The sequence below is a fragment of the Stomoxys calcitrans genome, chromosome 5, assembly GCF_963082655.1.
Source record: "Stomoxys calcitrans chromosome 5, idStoCalc2.1, whole genome shotgun sequence".
Classification (NCBI taxonomy): Eukaryota; Metazoa; Arthropoda; class Insecta; order Diptera; family Muscidae; genus Stomoxys; species Stomoxys calcitrans.
In genome coordinates, this window is record NC_081556.1 from 73,609,398 (window position 1) to 73,623,848 (window position 14,451).

At 37.3% G+C, this 14,451-nt stretch overlaps 1 protein-coding gene across 1 annotated transcript; it reads right to left on the reverse strand.

Annotated features, from left to right (window-relative positions):
• Nucleotides 1–293: 293 nt before the first annotated feature.
• On the reverse strand, nt 294–13,220 carry LOC106081339 (protein late bloomer). Its single transcript, XM_013243226.2, has 5 exons — nt 13,072–13,220; nt 4,633–4,806; nt 4,176–4,331; nt 546–743; nt 294–490 (listed from the first exon to the last, which is right to left on the reverse strand). The coding sequence occupies exons 1-5, from the start codon at nt 13,129–13,131 to the stop codon at nt 416–418; spliced, it is 663 nt and encodes a 220-aa protein (XP_013098680.1). The 5' UTR covers nt 13,132–13,220; the 3' UTR covers nt 294–415.
• Between the last annotated feature and the right edge of the window lie 1,231 nt (nt 13,221–14,451).

Genomic DNA, 14,451 nt, shown 5'->3' on the forward strand with positions numbered 1-14,451 from the left:
TTTCATTTACAAAAACTGTGTTGGTTTATGAACATTTGTGATTGGTCTGATATCATCTGTGTATTGATTCACTTTTATCAACGAATGTAGTCACTTTGTCAACGCAGTGCTTGGATTTTTTCTATGGGTGTATCCGAAATAGTTTACCAAAAGTTGAGACTATTTTTTCCTAAAAAATTTAAATTGTGGTTATATGTATATCCCTCACTCTTTTTATCTAAACATTAGCTAGCGAATCCAGAAGATTGCCAAGTAAAACAGATTTAAATATCATTTATAATGTTTTACGCATAGTTCTCTATTTATATATGGCACCGGGAACCTCAGTGATTCCGTTGAGGTACTTAAAAGTATGTGACTTGTTTACGCATAGCTATTCGGACGTTTTTTCACATTTGCGTCAGCACCTTCAGTTCTAATGGTAATATTTCCGCCTTTGTACATTTTTCATGGTAATCGCCATCATGCAACCAATTACAGCGCATAAACCCTAGATTATAAACTGTGTTAACAATAATTTAACATCGATAATATGGTGATTTTACCTCGAGGCCCACTAGAGTCCAATCACTTATGTCCTCCACTCGTTGATTTGTGGAATACATTTCAGTCATTTTGTCGATGCATCCATCCTCGAAAAGGTTCGTTGCAATGGTATTGTTGTGGTAGATATAGCAGCTGGTGGGTATTGTTTCATTCATCATTTTATAATCATTTGGGCCAAATCGTCCACAGCATTCATACTGAATCGAAGAACAAACATTGAAAAAACTCAAATTAAAGAAAAAAATATTAAGCGTATCTCGAAAGAGAAATTAAATGAGAATTATAAAATAAAATGATGTTCGCCTTAACAGGCAAAAAAAAAAAAAAAAACTGGGAAATAAAATTCGACGTAGCCATGGCGGGATTAGAACCCGGACACTCGGAGCAACAGCGTGAGCCATTGCCGTCAACTAGCGTTCGAAGTTACTTCCGAAAGATTCACAGAAAAATGTGTATGGCATTTAAGTATTGCGTGGACAAAAAAATCTATCACTATACCCAAAAAAATGCAATGGACAAAGAACAGCTAGCAGACAGGGTGTCGAACTTGGTTAGAGTCATACTTATATCATAGAGCCGTTTTCAATATAAGTACAACATACCAACGTACGGACCTTGAAGCCTTCATTCTTAGAAGTATTCTAAGATGGCTTCAAAACGCGCCATACCATGGTTGGTGTTGTGGCATCTTCTGGCTTTACTTTTCTATAGCAAAATATAACACTGTGGAACAAAATTCAACTTCTTCCCAAATAGCAGGAAAAAATGCACGGAGGCAAAAACAGAAGACTCGTGTATCGGCGTTTTGAAAGTTTACATCGAAAAGTAACCAAACAAGAGGAGGAAGTTACTCTCTGTTGGACATTCTTCTAAATTTTACTCATAATCCTTTCATTTCAGGTGTATAATGTCTCCGGCAATAGTACTGGAAAGATTGGGAGAAATATTTTTGTCCAACATTTTAACCCTCAAACGACTGGCTAAAAGGGTCTTTTTAGTCCCTTTTTTTAAAAAAAAGAGCTCAAAACTCTTTTAAAATGGGTGTCTTGCGGATCAAAATGATCAGGAAACATGTTTGCCATAAAATTTCACTATAGGTCTCTGAATGCATCAAAACCCACTACTTAACCTAAACTCCATAAATCACTTAATATTGAAAGTACATTTTAGAGTTATTGTAGCACTTTTTTTTAAGTTGCTGTACAATTCACCCAAAATACATAATTTCAGGTTGATGAAGTCATAGACAAAAATTTTCCTCATCAAATTTTATTACGAATCACCAAAGAAGTGAAATCTGTCAATTTAATACAAATCACTTAAGTACTGCCAACAATATGTGTATTAGAAACATGTATTTTTGTATACCCTCCACTATAGGATGGAGGTATACTAATTTCATCATTCGGTTTGTAACACCTCGAAATATGCGTCTGAGACCTCATAAAGTATATATATTTTTGATCGTCATGCCATTTTAAGTCGATCTAGGCTTGTCCGTCCGTCTGTCTGTCGAAAGCACGCTTACTTTCGAAGGAGTAAAGCTAGCCGCTTGAAATTTTGCACAAATACTTTCTACTAGCGAGGTTGGTTGGGATTGTAAATGGGCCACATCGGTTCATGTTTTGATATGGCTGCCATATAAGATCTTGTGTCTTGACTTCTTGAGCCTCTAGAGTGCACAATTCTCGTCCGATTTGACTGAAATAGTGCACGTGGTGTTTTGGTATCACTTCCAAAAACTGCGCTAAGTGGGTTCAAATCGTCCATGTTTTGATATAGCTGTCATATAAACCGATCTTGGATCTTGACTTCTTGAGCTTCTAGAGGGCGCAATTCTCGTCCGATTTGGCTGACTTCCAATGACTGTGCTAAGTATGGCGCAAATCGATACATAACCTGATATAGTTGCCATATAAACTGATCTGGAATCTTGACTTCTTGAGCCTCTAGAGGGCGCAATTCTCATCCGATTTGGCAGAAATTTGCAACACATCAAATATCCATTTCCGACCCTACAAACTAGATATATTTCTGATAGTCGTAAAGTTACAAGTCGATTTATCGATGTCGGTGTGTCTGTCTGTCCGTATGTTGTAATCACGCTACAGCTTAAAAATTGAGATATTGAGCTGAAACTTGGCATAGATACGTCTTTTTGCTGCACGAACGTTGCGTTTTTGAACGCGCTCAAATGGACCAAATTTGGATATAGCTGCCATGTAGACCGATCTTCCGATTTAGGGTCCGAAACCCATAAAAGGTGCATTTATTACCCGATTTCGTTGAAATTTGAAAGAGTAAGTTGTATTAAGACTCCTGACAACCGGCAGATATAGCTGCCATATAGACCGCTCTTCCGATTAAGGTCCTGAAGCCCATAAAAGCTTTATTTAATAGCGAGTTGTTTTAAGCCTCCCGACATCCGACCCAAATATGGTTTAGATCGGACTATATGTAGATATGCCTGCCATATAGACCGATGTTCCAAATCTCAAGATCCAAGATCGGTTTGTTATGAAGCGATTTGAACTATACTTAGCACAGTTGTTGGAAGTAATACCAAAATATCACGTGCAAAATTACAGCCAAATCGGATAAAAAAAAGTCAAGACCCAAGATCGTTTTATATGGCAGCTATATCAGGTTATAAACCGATTTCAACCATACTTAGCACAGTCAAATCGGACGAGAACGGCGCCCTCTAGAGGCTCAGGAAGTCAAGACTCAAGATCGGTTTATATGGCAGCTATATCAAAACATGGATCGATTTGGCCCATTTAAAATCCCAACCGACCTACATTAATAAAAAGAATTTGTGCAAAATTTCAAGTGGCTAGGTTTACTCCTCCGAAAGTTTGCGTGCTTTCGACAGACAGACGGACGGACGGACATCGCTAGATCGACTTAAAATGATATGACGATCAATAATATATATTCTTTATGGGCTCTGAGACGCATTTTTCAAGGTGTTACAAACAGAATGACGAAATTAGTATATAATAAAATGATCTTCGCCCTAAAAGGCAAAAAAATTAAAAATGACTATATAAGGTAAAATCGGAAATAATTGATAAATGGCAAAGTGTTGAGCAAAAATTGATCTAATATTTCCAGAGGGTGGCTTCTCGCATAAAATGATCTTTGCCCTAAAAGGCAAAAAAATTCAAAATGACTATATAAGGTAAAATCGGAAATGATCGATAAATGGCAAAGTGTCGAGCAAAAATCGATCTAATATTTCCAGAGGGTGGCTTCTCGCATTAGCTACCAAAAATTATTGCCAGTTGGGAACACTTAACCTACGATGGAATATAGAGGTTTGCTTGGGAATTTCCCCAAATGCATCGCTTCTGCAAATTCAGAAGTAAATGGCGATTAGAGGGTTTTCAGAACCGACGTACATATCTGCAAAGGACTCACTACTCTGCTTTTAAACTTCAATGGTAGACAGCTCTAGAATAGGCGCTTAAACTGTAATGCTAACTAATTTTTCAATTGGGCATTTCCGATACATCCGAAAAAAATTATTTTCCTCGAAAAGACAGATTTTGTATAATACCAATACCATCTCGAATAAACCTAGTTAATAGGTCATTTTAAGATCACCAAACAATTCAAAATCTTACCTTAATCTCATATGAAGACATCAAATACTCATTTGATATGTCAGTGTCATTCCAAACCTTGTCAACAAATTCTGTGGCCACTTTATGGAAGTCGACTGGCTGCAAGAATATCACAGCTATTTGAGCTCCCATAAGCAGTAGCATAATTATCGAGTACTATAATAAAATAAAACTCTTTTTACTATTATATTACAATATTATTGGTTGTCCAAAAAGTAATTGCGGATTTTTAAAAAAAAAGTAAATGCATTTTTAATAAAACTTAGAATGAACTTTAATCAAATATACTTTTTTTTATAATTTTTTTCTAAAGCAAGCTAAAAGTAACAGTTGACAGAAGAAATAATGCAATTACAGAGTCACATGCTGTGAAAAAATTTATCAACGCCGACTATATGAAAAATCCGCAATTACTTTTTGGGCAACTCAATACTATATATTTGAAAATGTAACTCACGATCCATGTAAGATGTACAGCACTGTGGTAAGCGCCGCAACAACCTAAAATACTGTTAAGGAATAGTATGGAACTTAAAATACATCCCAAAATGCATGGGATTTTCACAGCTTCGCAAAATTCAAACTCAATGAGAGCATAGATACATGCTGATAATGTCAATACCCCGAATATCTGAAAGATTTTTGACATAGAAAACACACAAATATTATTATGATATATATGCAAGGCTATTACGATAAGGTACATTAAGTCGGAGATAGTATGGACCATAGAGGGGCAAAGAGAGTGTACCGTGCTTTTTCACTCCGCTGCTAACGGTGTTTCGGTGAGCGCGAGCTCTCTTAACACATGCAGAAATAACAAGTAAATGCGTCCTAAGTTCGGCCGGGCCGAATCATATATACTCTCAACCATAGATAGCATTTGCCGAGTTCTTTTCCCAATATCTCTTTTTAGGCAAAAAAAGGATAAACGAAAAAAATTGCTAAAATTGATATTGGAGCTATGGGGTCTCTCGACGCTCAAGAAGTCAAAACCCCAGATAGGTTTAAACGACAGCTATATCAGGTTATAGACCGATTTTAATCATACTTAGTACAATTGTTGGAAGTCACATAAAAACACCTCATGCAAAATTTCAGCCAAATCGGATAAGAATTGCGCTCTCTAGAGGCTCAAGAAGTCAAGACCCCAGACTGGTTTATATGGCAGCTATATCAGGTTATAAACCGATTTAAACCATATTTAGCACAGTTTTTGGTAATCGTAACAAAACACCACATGCCAAATTTCAGCAAAACCGGATAAGTATTGTGCCCTCTAATGGCTCAAGAAGTAAAAATCCAAGATCGGTTCATATGGTAACTATATCAAAACATGGACCGATATAGCCCATTTACAATCCCATCGACCTAAACTAATAAGCTTGCTTTATTCCTTCGAAAGTTAGCGTGCTTTTGGCAGACAGACTGTCGAACGGAGGGACATGGATAGATCGACTTAAAATGTCATAACCATCAAGAATATATATACTTTAAGGTATCTTAGACGAATATTTCGAGGAGTTACAGAACAGAATGAAGAAATTAGTGTACCCTCAACATATGGTAGAGGGTATAAAAAAGAACCACTAACATTATTCAGTGCAGTACGAACATTATTCAGAGCAGCTTAAGCTTCTATTTAGACAACTATTTTTATACCCACCACCATAGGAGGGGGTATACTAAACTTTCTGTTTATAACACCTCGAAATATTGATCTAGGACCCCATAAAGTATATATATTCTTGATCGTCTCGACATCCTGAGTCGATTTGGTCATGTCCGTCCGTCCGTCTGTCGAAATTACGACAGCGGTCGAACGCGTAAAGCTAACAAATCAAGAACCTGGTATAGTTCTCATATAAACCGATCTCCAGATTTGACTTCTTGAGCCCCTGTAAGCCGCATTTTTTGTCCGATTTAGCTGAAATTTTGCACATAGTGTTCTATTATGACTTCCAATAACTTTGCGAATTACCATCGAAATCGGTGAATAACCTGATATAGCTCCCATATAAATCGATCTACCGATTGGAATTCTTGAGCCCCTGAAAGCCATACTTTTTGTCAGATTGGGCTGAAACTTTGCACATAGTGTTCTGTTATGACTTTCAACAAATGTGCCAAGTACGGTCAAAATCGGTCTATAACCTGATATAGCTCCCATATAAACCGGTTTCTCGACTATCCTTGTTGGCTCCCTAGAAGCTTTAATTTTTGCTGTCTTGACAGAAGTTTGGTATGTAGAATAAAATTTTGCCATTCAACTAAATTTAGTTTGTACAGAATCCATGGAGGTGGGTTCCCAAAACTAGTTTTCTTCTAACATCCCCTTCATAATTAAGTAGTAGTCATTTTCAGCAAAACAACTGACTTTTCAGCAGTAAGCCTGCTACAGTACCACTGCGTGATAGCAGAACTACTGCTACAATAGCAGCAAAATTAACTACTAATATCCAGCAGACAGTGTTTGCTATTTTCAGCAAACTTTTTTCTTTGAGTGCAGTATTGGGATGGGATAACCACCGTGGAAATGCGGAACAATTGTTTGCTATCTTAGCAACACTTTTTTACCTGTTCATAAGTAATACGTAGTCAATGCTTTGGTCTATTTTGCAGCTGAAACTGTAGATTTTTTTAGCAGTTGTCTTTTTTACTATTTCCGATAGCAAATTTTGGATGTCTAGTGGATCTAGTCTAGTGTCTAGTGGATGTCGCTTCAAGATCCACTCATAGAAAAAAGTCAGCTCAAAATAGCAAACACGAAAAAACACTCACACTAAAAACACTTGGGATTATTTACAAGAAAATAATCCCAACCAGGTCCTTGGACTTGTGAATAATTGCAATTATGGCTATTATAGAAACATTTTCACACAAAACATGTTTTCCTTTTTTGACTGATCAAAGAGCAGTCGGTCTAGTGCGGAGTTTCGCCTCAAGTAAGACAAAATTTATTACATACAAATGGCTGCCAGGTAAAAAAAACACAACTAGATTTTCTAAGGCACATACATTGTATGGTAATATTTGCGCGATAGAAAAATATCCATCCCAACATAGGTATTGAGATGTGTGTAAACAACTACTCCCATAGGCATTTTTTCATTTTATTTGTAGCAAAACGAAGACAGCAGATCAGCACAAAAAATAGAAGGCATTTAATATAATTGTCTATCATACCATCGAAATAAATCAAAAGAAACTTTTAAAGAGTTTGATTTACTAACTGAGTTTGAGCTATGTTCCAACATTAAATTGATCCAACATTAAATTGATCTTATGTTCCAACATTAAATTGATCTTAGCATCCCTTTCAATATGCACAATCTATTTTAAAATTAAAAAGAATATACATAAGCATGACGTAAAATAAATATATACCTTAACAAAAACTATTTGAAACCCCGAATAAAATGTTCTATATATCAAGAATGAAAGGTATTGTCAGGGTAAAAAACTTTATGCTTCGTCACAAATTCTTGCAAAAATTCAAAGCAAAACAACTTCTGTCGTAAATAAAGTCCAACGTTTTTCAGAAAAGAAGTTTACTTGGCGAAAATTTTCTTTACGTGAAACTAATTATTTTTTTGCGTGCATTAGTAGTTTTTTTTTTTTGCAATTTTAGCCGTAAATGTTTTATTTAAAGGCATAAATATACGTTTTTAAGTTAGTTTTTCTGTTGTTACTTAAAATCCATAAAAACTTAAGAGCTATGATAGAATACACAATTTTTTTACAACATTTATGAAAGTTTTAAAGTATGGTCTAATTTTTTCCACCTTCCATCCATCATTTTTCTATCAGCAGAAAGTGTCTATCTCTATGGGTCCATGTCTCTTACTTCTGAGTTTAACCAACATATCGGTTCTACAGACTTAATCCCATCGCCCTGACTTGAAATTTTCCACCTCCCAGACCTTGACACTAAAATTGTTCTACAGTGTTATCAGTCCACCAAATCAGTTTCTATTATACGCTATTCAATATTATGAGTAACTAAAAATGGTCCCAATTTTGCTTTGGGAAGTTTTGTTTATGACTAAATATATGATGAGTTTGCCTTTAATTAATCAGTGAGTCTTATTCAGGCTTACAAGGGCTTTGCTTTTTAAATTTGACAAAACAGTGTAAGAGTATCCTCCAATTTTTGATTGATGATACTAATAACACTCATTGACATGTGAGAAGTATACCCCTGTTACTTAATGGAAAGTAACAGAGGAAAATCTGTTTGTAGCACCCGGAAGGAAGAGGGATAGACCCATTGATAAGTATACCGATCGACTCTGAATCACTTTCTGATTCGATTTAGCTATGTCCGTCTGTCCATGTTAATATGTGTTCAAACCACAAGTCGTATTTCCTTTGGCATAGAGACGAAGCCTATTGAAATTGGATAAAATCGGTTTAAATTTGCAATTCGCCAGATTTGCAGTTATAATGCAATAAACTGGTCAATTGTTTAACGATGATAAAAAAACAAGTAAAAGCGTGCAAAGTTCGGCCGGGCCGATTCTTATATACCCACCACCATGGATCGCATTTGTCGAGTTCTTTTCCCGTCATCTCTTCTTAGGCAAAACAAGAAATAAAATAGAGAGATCGATTTATATGGGAGCTGTATCAGGCTATAGACCGATTCAGACCATTATAAACACATATGTTGATGGTCATGAGAGGATCCGTCGTACAAAATTTCAGGCAAATCGGATAAGAATTGTGCCCTCTAGAGGCTCAAGAAGTCAAGACCCAAGACCGGTATATGGCAGCTTTATCAGGTTATGGACCGATTTGAACCATTATTGACAAAGTTGTTGGATATCATAACAAAACGCGCCGTGCAAAATTTCATTCCAATCGGATAAGAATTGCGCCCTCTAGAGGCTCAAGAAGTCAAGAGCTACGATCGGTTTATATGGCAGCAATGTCAAAACATGGACCGATATAGCATTTACAATCCCAACCGACCTACATTAATAAGAAGTAATTGTCCAAAATTTCAAGCGGCTAGCTTTACTCCATCGAAAGTTTGCGTGCTTTCGACAGACAGACGGACGGACAGACAGCCGGACGGACAGACGTACAGACATGGCTAGATCGACATAAAATATCACGACGATCAAGAATATATATACTTTATGGGGTCTCAGACGAATACTTCGAGTAGTTACAAACAGAATGACGAAATTAGTATACCCCCATCCTATGGTGGAGGGTATAAAAATTTGCACAACATATTTCCTTATGGCATTCGACATTTCATGTGAGTTTCATATCAATAGGTTCAGATTTAGATATATCTTCCATATATATATTTCGCCCGATTTTCACTTTTAAAGCCTTTGTAAGCGCATTTATTAACCAATCTTAGCAAAATTTTGCATAACGCATTCATTTCATTTGTTAACAGATTACAAGAAAATTTGGCGCAATGGCTTCCGACATTTCGGGTTCATTTTATACTAATCGGTTCAGATTTAAATATTGCTCCCATATATATCTTTCATCCGATATGGCCTTTTAAGATTGTATGTTGCATGAGGTGTTTCATTTGACGTCCAACATATATGCATAATTTCATCAAAATCGATCCAAATCTACATATAGCTCCCATATATATTCCAGTCAATACATGCTCTTAAGATTGGAGTAGCCACAATTAAGGACCTATTGTAATAAAATCTTGCAAGGTTTTATTCGATATTTCAATAGGTCTGACTAGATTTAGACATAGCTTATATATATTAAGTAATTTAATGACCTAAGATGTCGATCCCGATTCTCAGACACAATCTGTCTTTACTCCAAAAGTACTACCCCAAAAAAAAGTGGAACGTTCGGGACAATATGGGATTCAAATGAAAGTTATTCGAGAGTAGAGTACGAATTTCATAATAAAAGTTGAGTCCAAGTATCGGCCCAGCCCCAAAACCTCTTAAAATAGGTTTATTTGATGATCATGACAATATGGGACTCAAATGGAAGGTATTCGGGAGTAGATTATGAATATGATCAGGAAGTAGGAATAGGCTTTATAATATATTGATAACGGAAGGGGGCGGACCCTTCACCGTTACCCCAAAAACACCACCAAAAATCAAAAGTGGACCGATAAGGACTATATGGGTATCAAATGAAAAGTATGCGGGAGTAGATAACGAATCTGGCATTCAAATTCATGTGGAAGTATAGGGGGTCACCCCATCCCCACAAAAACGCCCAAAATGGGTACATTAACCAATCACGGATATATGGGGCTCGGTTTGTTTGTTCCGTATAGACTGAAAAACGGTAGAACCCATTTTCTCGAAATTTTCGCGTATTGTGAAGGTTGGTCTAGAAGGAAATATAGGCTATATAATTTTTTGGTATCGGAAGGGGGTGGACGGGGGACACCCGCTTATGCTAAAAACACAACCCAAAATCAAAAGTGAACCGATCGGGACAGTATAGGTATCAAATGAAAGATATTGGAGAGTAGAATACGAATATGGTATTACAATTTGAGTCTAAGTACCTGTCGGGCCGCCCCAATAACTCCCCCAAGCAGATATATTGGACGTTCATTTCAATATGGGGCTCAAATGAAAGGTATTCGGGAGTAGATTTTGAATTTGGCTTACAAAATCAGATCGAAGTATAAGGGGTCATGCCACCCCTCAAAGACGCCATTAGACCCATTATGACTATATGATACTTGGCTGAAGCGATTTTCTTAAAATTATCATAGATTGTGTACGTTTGTCTGGGAGGAAACATAGGCTTTACAATTTTTAGGTATCGGAGAACCCTCCCCTTTACCCCAAAAACGCCACCCATATCCGAAAGTGGTTTAATGGGGACAATAAGGGTATCAAATGAAAGATATTGTAGACCAGAAAACGAAAATGGTATTAAAATTTGGGTCCAAGTACCCAGCCCACCACAGATATATTCGAAGTTCATGTCAATATAGGACTAAAATGAAAAGTATAAGGCAGTAGAGTGCAAATATAGCACAAAACATTAGGTATAAGTAATGAGAAGTTGCCCACCCCCCAAATGAGCATATTAGCCGACCATAGCTATATGGTACTCAAATGAAAGGTATTAGGGAGTAAATTACGAATATGACGTTCAAGTCTAGGTGGCGCATTTCCTCATAATGATACGTCAAATGGGTTATCTGACCCATTATGGGACTCAAATGAAAGGTATTTGAGAATAGAAAACGAATTTGATATCCAATTTTGGAGCAAAGTGTTTTGGGGTACGCCCTAAATCACCCCCTAAACTGAATTTCATTTCCGTTGGGAACAAAGAACGAATTTAATATCTATTTTCCGTGCAAAGTGCCGGTGGACGCCCCAGCCCCAAAACACCCTCCAAACGGTTCATATTTACCGGCCATGGCAATATGGGGCTCAAATTAAAGGGATTTGGAAGTGCAGCACGAATTTGATATCCAAATTTGAGTCGAAATGTCTGAGGTGCCATCCCTCCCCTAATGAGAACATTACCCTAAGGAAGAACCTTACCACCAGGAACCAAGAAGGAACAAATTCTCACACATCAATGAGTGTTTTCCGATTCAAGTTTAAACCTTTTTTTATAGCCGGGAAAATTTTGGGGAAATTTTTTTAAATTACCATGCATGGCATTGTTCCTCGCAAATGTCGCCAACATTAATAAACACCGCTTTGTCCGATGTTCTCGTTAGGATTCGAACGCGTCAGCGTCATTGACTACAATGGCACGAATTCGATATCCGCATTCAGGGCGAAGTGTCACCACCCGAAAAAGATATTTGAGAGTTAAAGAAGGCGCAGCAGAGCGGGCCCGGTTCGGCTAGTCGGTCTATATATCTCAATGTTTCCTATCTTTTCGTATTTTGGTCCCAAAAAACTCTCCGTATTGGGGGTGCGGCCAGTTCGAGTCTCATGGCTGCAAAAATTAGCTTAAAAGCTGCTTCCACGCTCAGTTGCTTCTTTTAAAATGGGAGGGTTCATTTTGTTCTTTATACATAAGGCTCCAAACTCTGTTAGGGAAATCGCCTAAATTCATTTTATTAACTGCCACCATTAAACGCTTTTGAAAGAATTTCTGCAATTCTAGCAAGGGTTTCACCTTCTGGGTATACCTGGGTATTGATCTGAGACTCCATAAAGTATATATATTCTTGTTCGTTTTGACATTCTAAGTCAATGTAGTCATGTCCGTCCGTCTGTAGAAATCATGATAGCGAGCGACCGCTTAATACTAGCCGCTTGAAATTTTGCACAGATACTTCTTGATGTAGGTCCTTAGGGATTGCAAATGAGCTCCCATATATACCGATCCCCCTGATAGCCGCAATTTTAAGCCGATTTGCCCATAGTGTTTTGTTATAATTTGAAACATCCATGGACACATCGGTCTATAACCTGGTATACACCGATCTCCCGATTAGCCTTTTACGATCCATAGAGGCTTCAATACTTGCCTGACTTGACAAAAATTTTGGTATGTAGAAATTTTTTGCTAAATTCATGGAGGTGGCTCTCAAGATTCGGCCCGATCGAACGTAGCTCGCTTTTACTTGTTGTTATTTCAGCTAGAAGATACTATTTTAGTGGCGACACTTTTTGTTTGACCTATTCGTGACTGTCAAATCAAAAACAATTTTCACAACAATTGCCACCGTTATTTGTATGTTTGTACATGAGCGTAATCACTAGTTGTATATATTCCAAGTGGCTTCAAGATACACTATCTCGGTAATTACATAATAAGATAAATGTGCAAAAGGTAGTGAGACATCAAGAGTTAGACTGGTCGGTAGCTAACATTTTAATCATAAAAACTTTCACTGCCACCAGAGTTCGCCTGCTTTAGTGTCTTAAATGTGAACAACATTAGGAGCGGAACTCACAAAGCACAAAATATTTAAAACGAATAATGAAAACTTTAATGTCGATTCACCACAGCCCATTCTTGTTATGAGGCCTGTTATTCTCTCGTTGGAAATGCTATTAGAAATTTATCCTAGCGATGTCGTCGGTTTCGCGCTGTGATGTGTTCTCCTCGACTGAACATTGATAACTGAAATCTAACAAACTGATAGTGCCTTCTATTTCGAACTTCCATAAATCAGAGGCGTAGCGAGTAAGAATGTGGGCGCTGAGCATACCAAAAATACATGTCGAGGCACTTTATCATGTATGTATTCATTGTTCGCTTTGTGGATTATAAGTTGAGGTTTTTATCAGTGCAGCGATAAGGAATTGTTCCACAATGTCATCACCTTAACATTTGGGTGTTCTGATTTGAAGATAAATATAACTGCGACTAATGTCCCGAATATAAAGGAAGTATTTCTTATTGAAGGGTAACTTCAATAGATTTCAACATGCTTGGAAACTTGTTTGAGGGTTGAAGTTTTTCAATGCTATCAATCATACTAAGTAAGTAGCGGTTAAGCCCAATGCTAAGGAACAAATGTGACTACTATGGCAATCTTTACAATTTGTATTCTTATCACAACATGCTTCGGTACACATCCCAACAATGGAACGATGGTAAACCAGACGTTTAAAGAACGTTAATACAGTTGCACGAGGCATACCAGCCTTAATGTATTCTCTTTCAAATCTAATTGAAGCAGTCATTGTCTCTAATGAACGCTGTCTCATTTGCTGCCGTCAAATATGCAAGCTAAGTTGGAAGTTAATAGTCTTACTGTGCGCTATGGAAACTCTTTATTGGAACCAGGCTCTCCTTCTTAAAGAGTCCAAGAGAAGTTTCTTGGGCCCTAAATACTATCGATTTCCTTTGTTCTCTAGGGGACGGAATGGGATGATCACTAGGCGACCGTAGTCGTTCGGCTGACTGCTGTGCTGCTGGGTTAGTTTAGGTTTAAGTGACAGTCTGTAATCAGGTTCACTTAGACATTTTAGGTCCTTTGTAATACCACAGGGACAGAAGAAAGAAGTTTCCTTCTAGTTCAAAACGGGAAACCAGCCAGATCGTTTATAAAGAGAAATAGGAATCTGCAATGGAACATCTCACATCTTCTGCATAAATCGTTACTTGCAGTATTTAGTGTATTAGCATGTTTGCACATGAGACGTTGATGAGACGTCTGCCATGACGGATACTAGTCTTGCAAGCTTGTCTGTTTTACAAATCCCTGGTATCACTGTAACCAGGCAACCAGAACAGGCTAATTTCGATCTGTTAAGCCATCTCTTAAGAGATCTGCGAAAGTAAGGAGGCAACTTTTGAATTCAAAATTACGTTATGCATGGATGTA

What these genes read in the sequence shown, in the direction of transcription:
- LOC106081339 (XM_013243226.2), bottom strand. Translation starts at nt 13,131, where the DNA reads ATGGGCTGTGGTGAATCGACATTAAAGTTTTCATTATTCGTTTTAAAT. An exon ending in TTTTAAATATTTTGTGCTTT is followed by an intron (nt 4,807 to 13,071) that starts GTGAGTTCCGCT and finishes AAAATCTTTCAG; the next exon opens with ATATTCGGGGTATTGACATT. An exon ending in CTGTACATCTTACATGGATC is followed by an intron (nt 4,332 to 4,632) that starts GTGAGTTACATT and finishes ATTTTATTATAG; the next exon opens with TACTCGATAATTATGCTACT.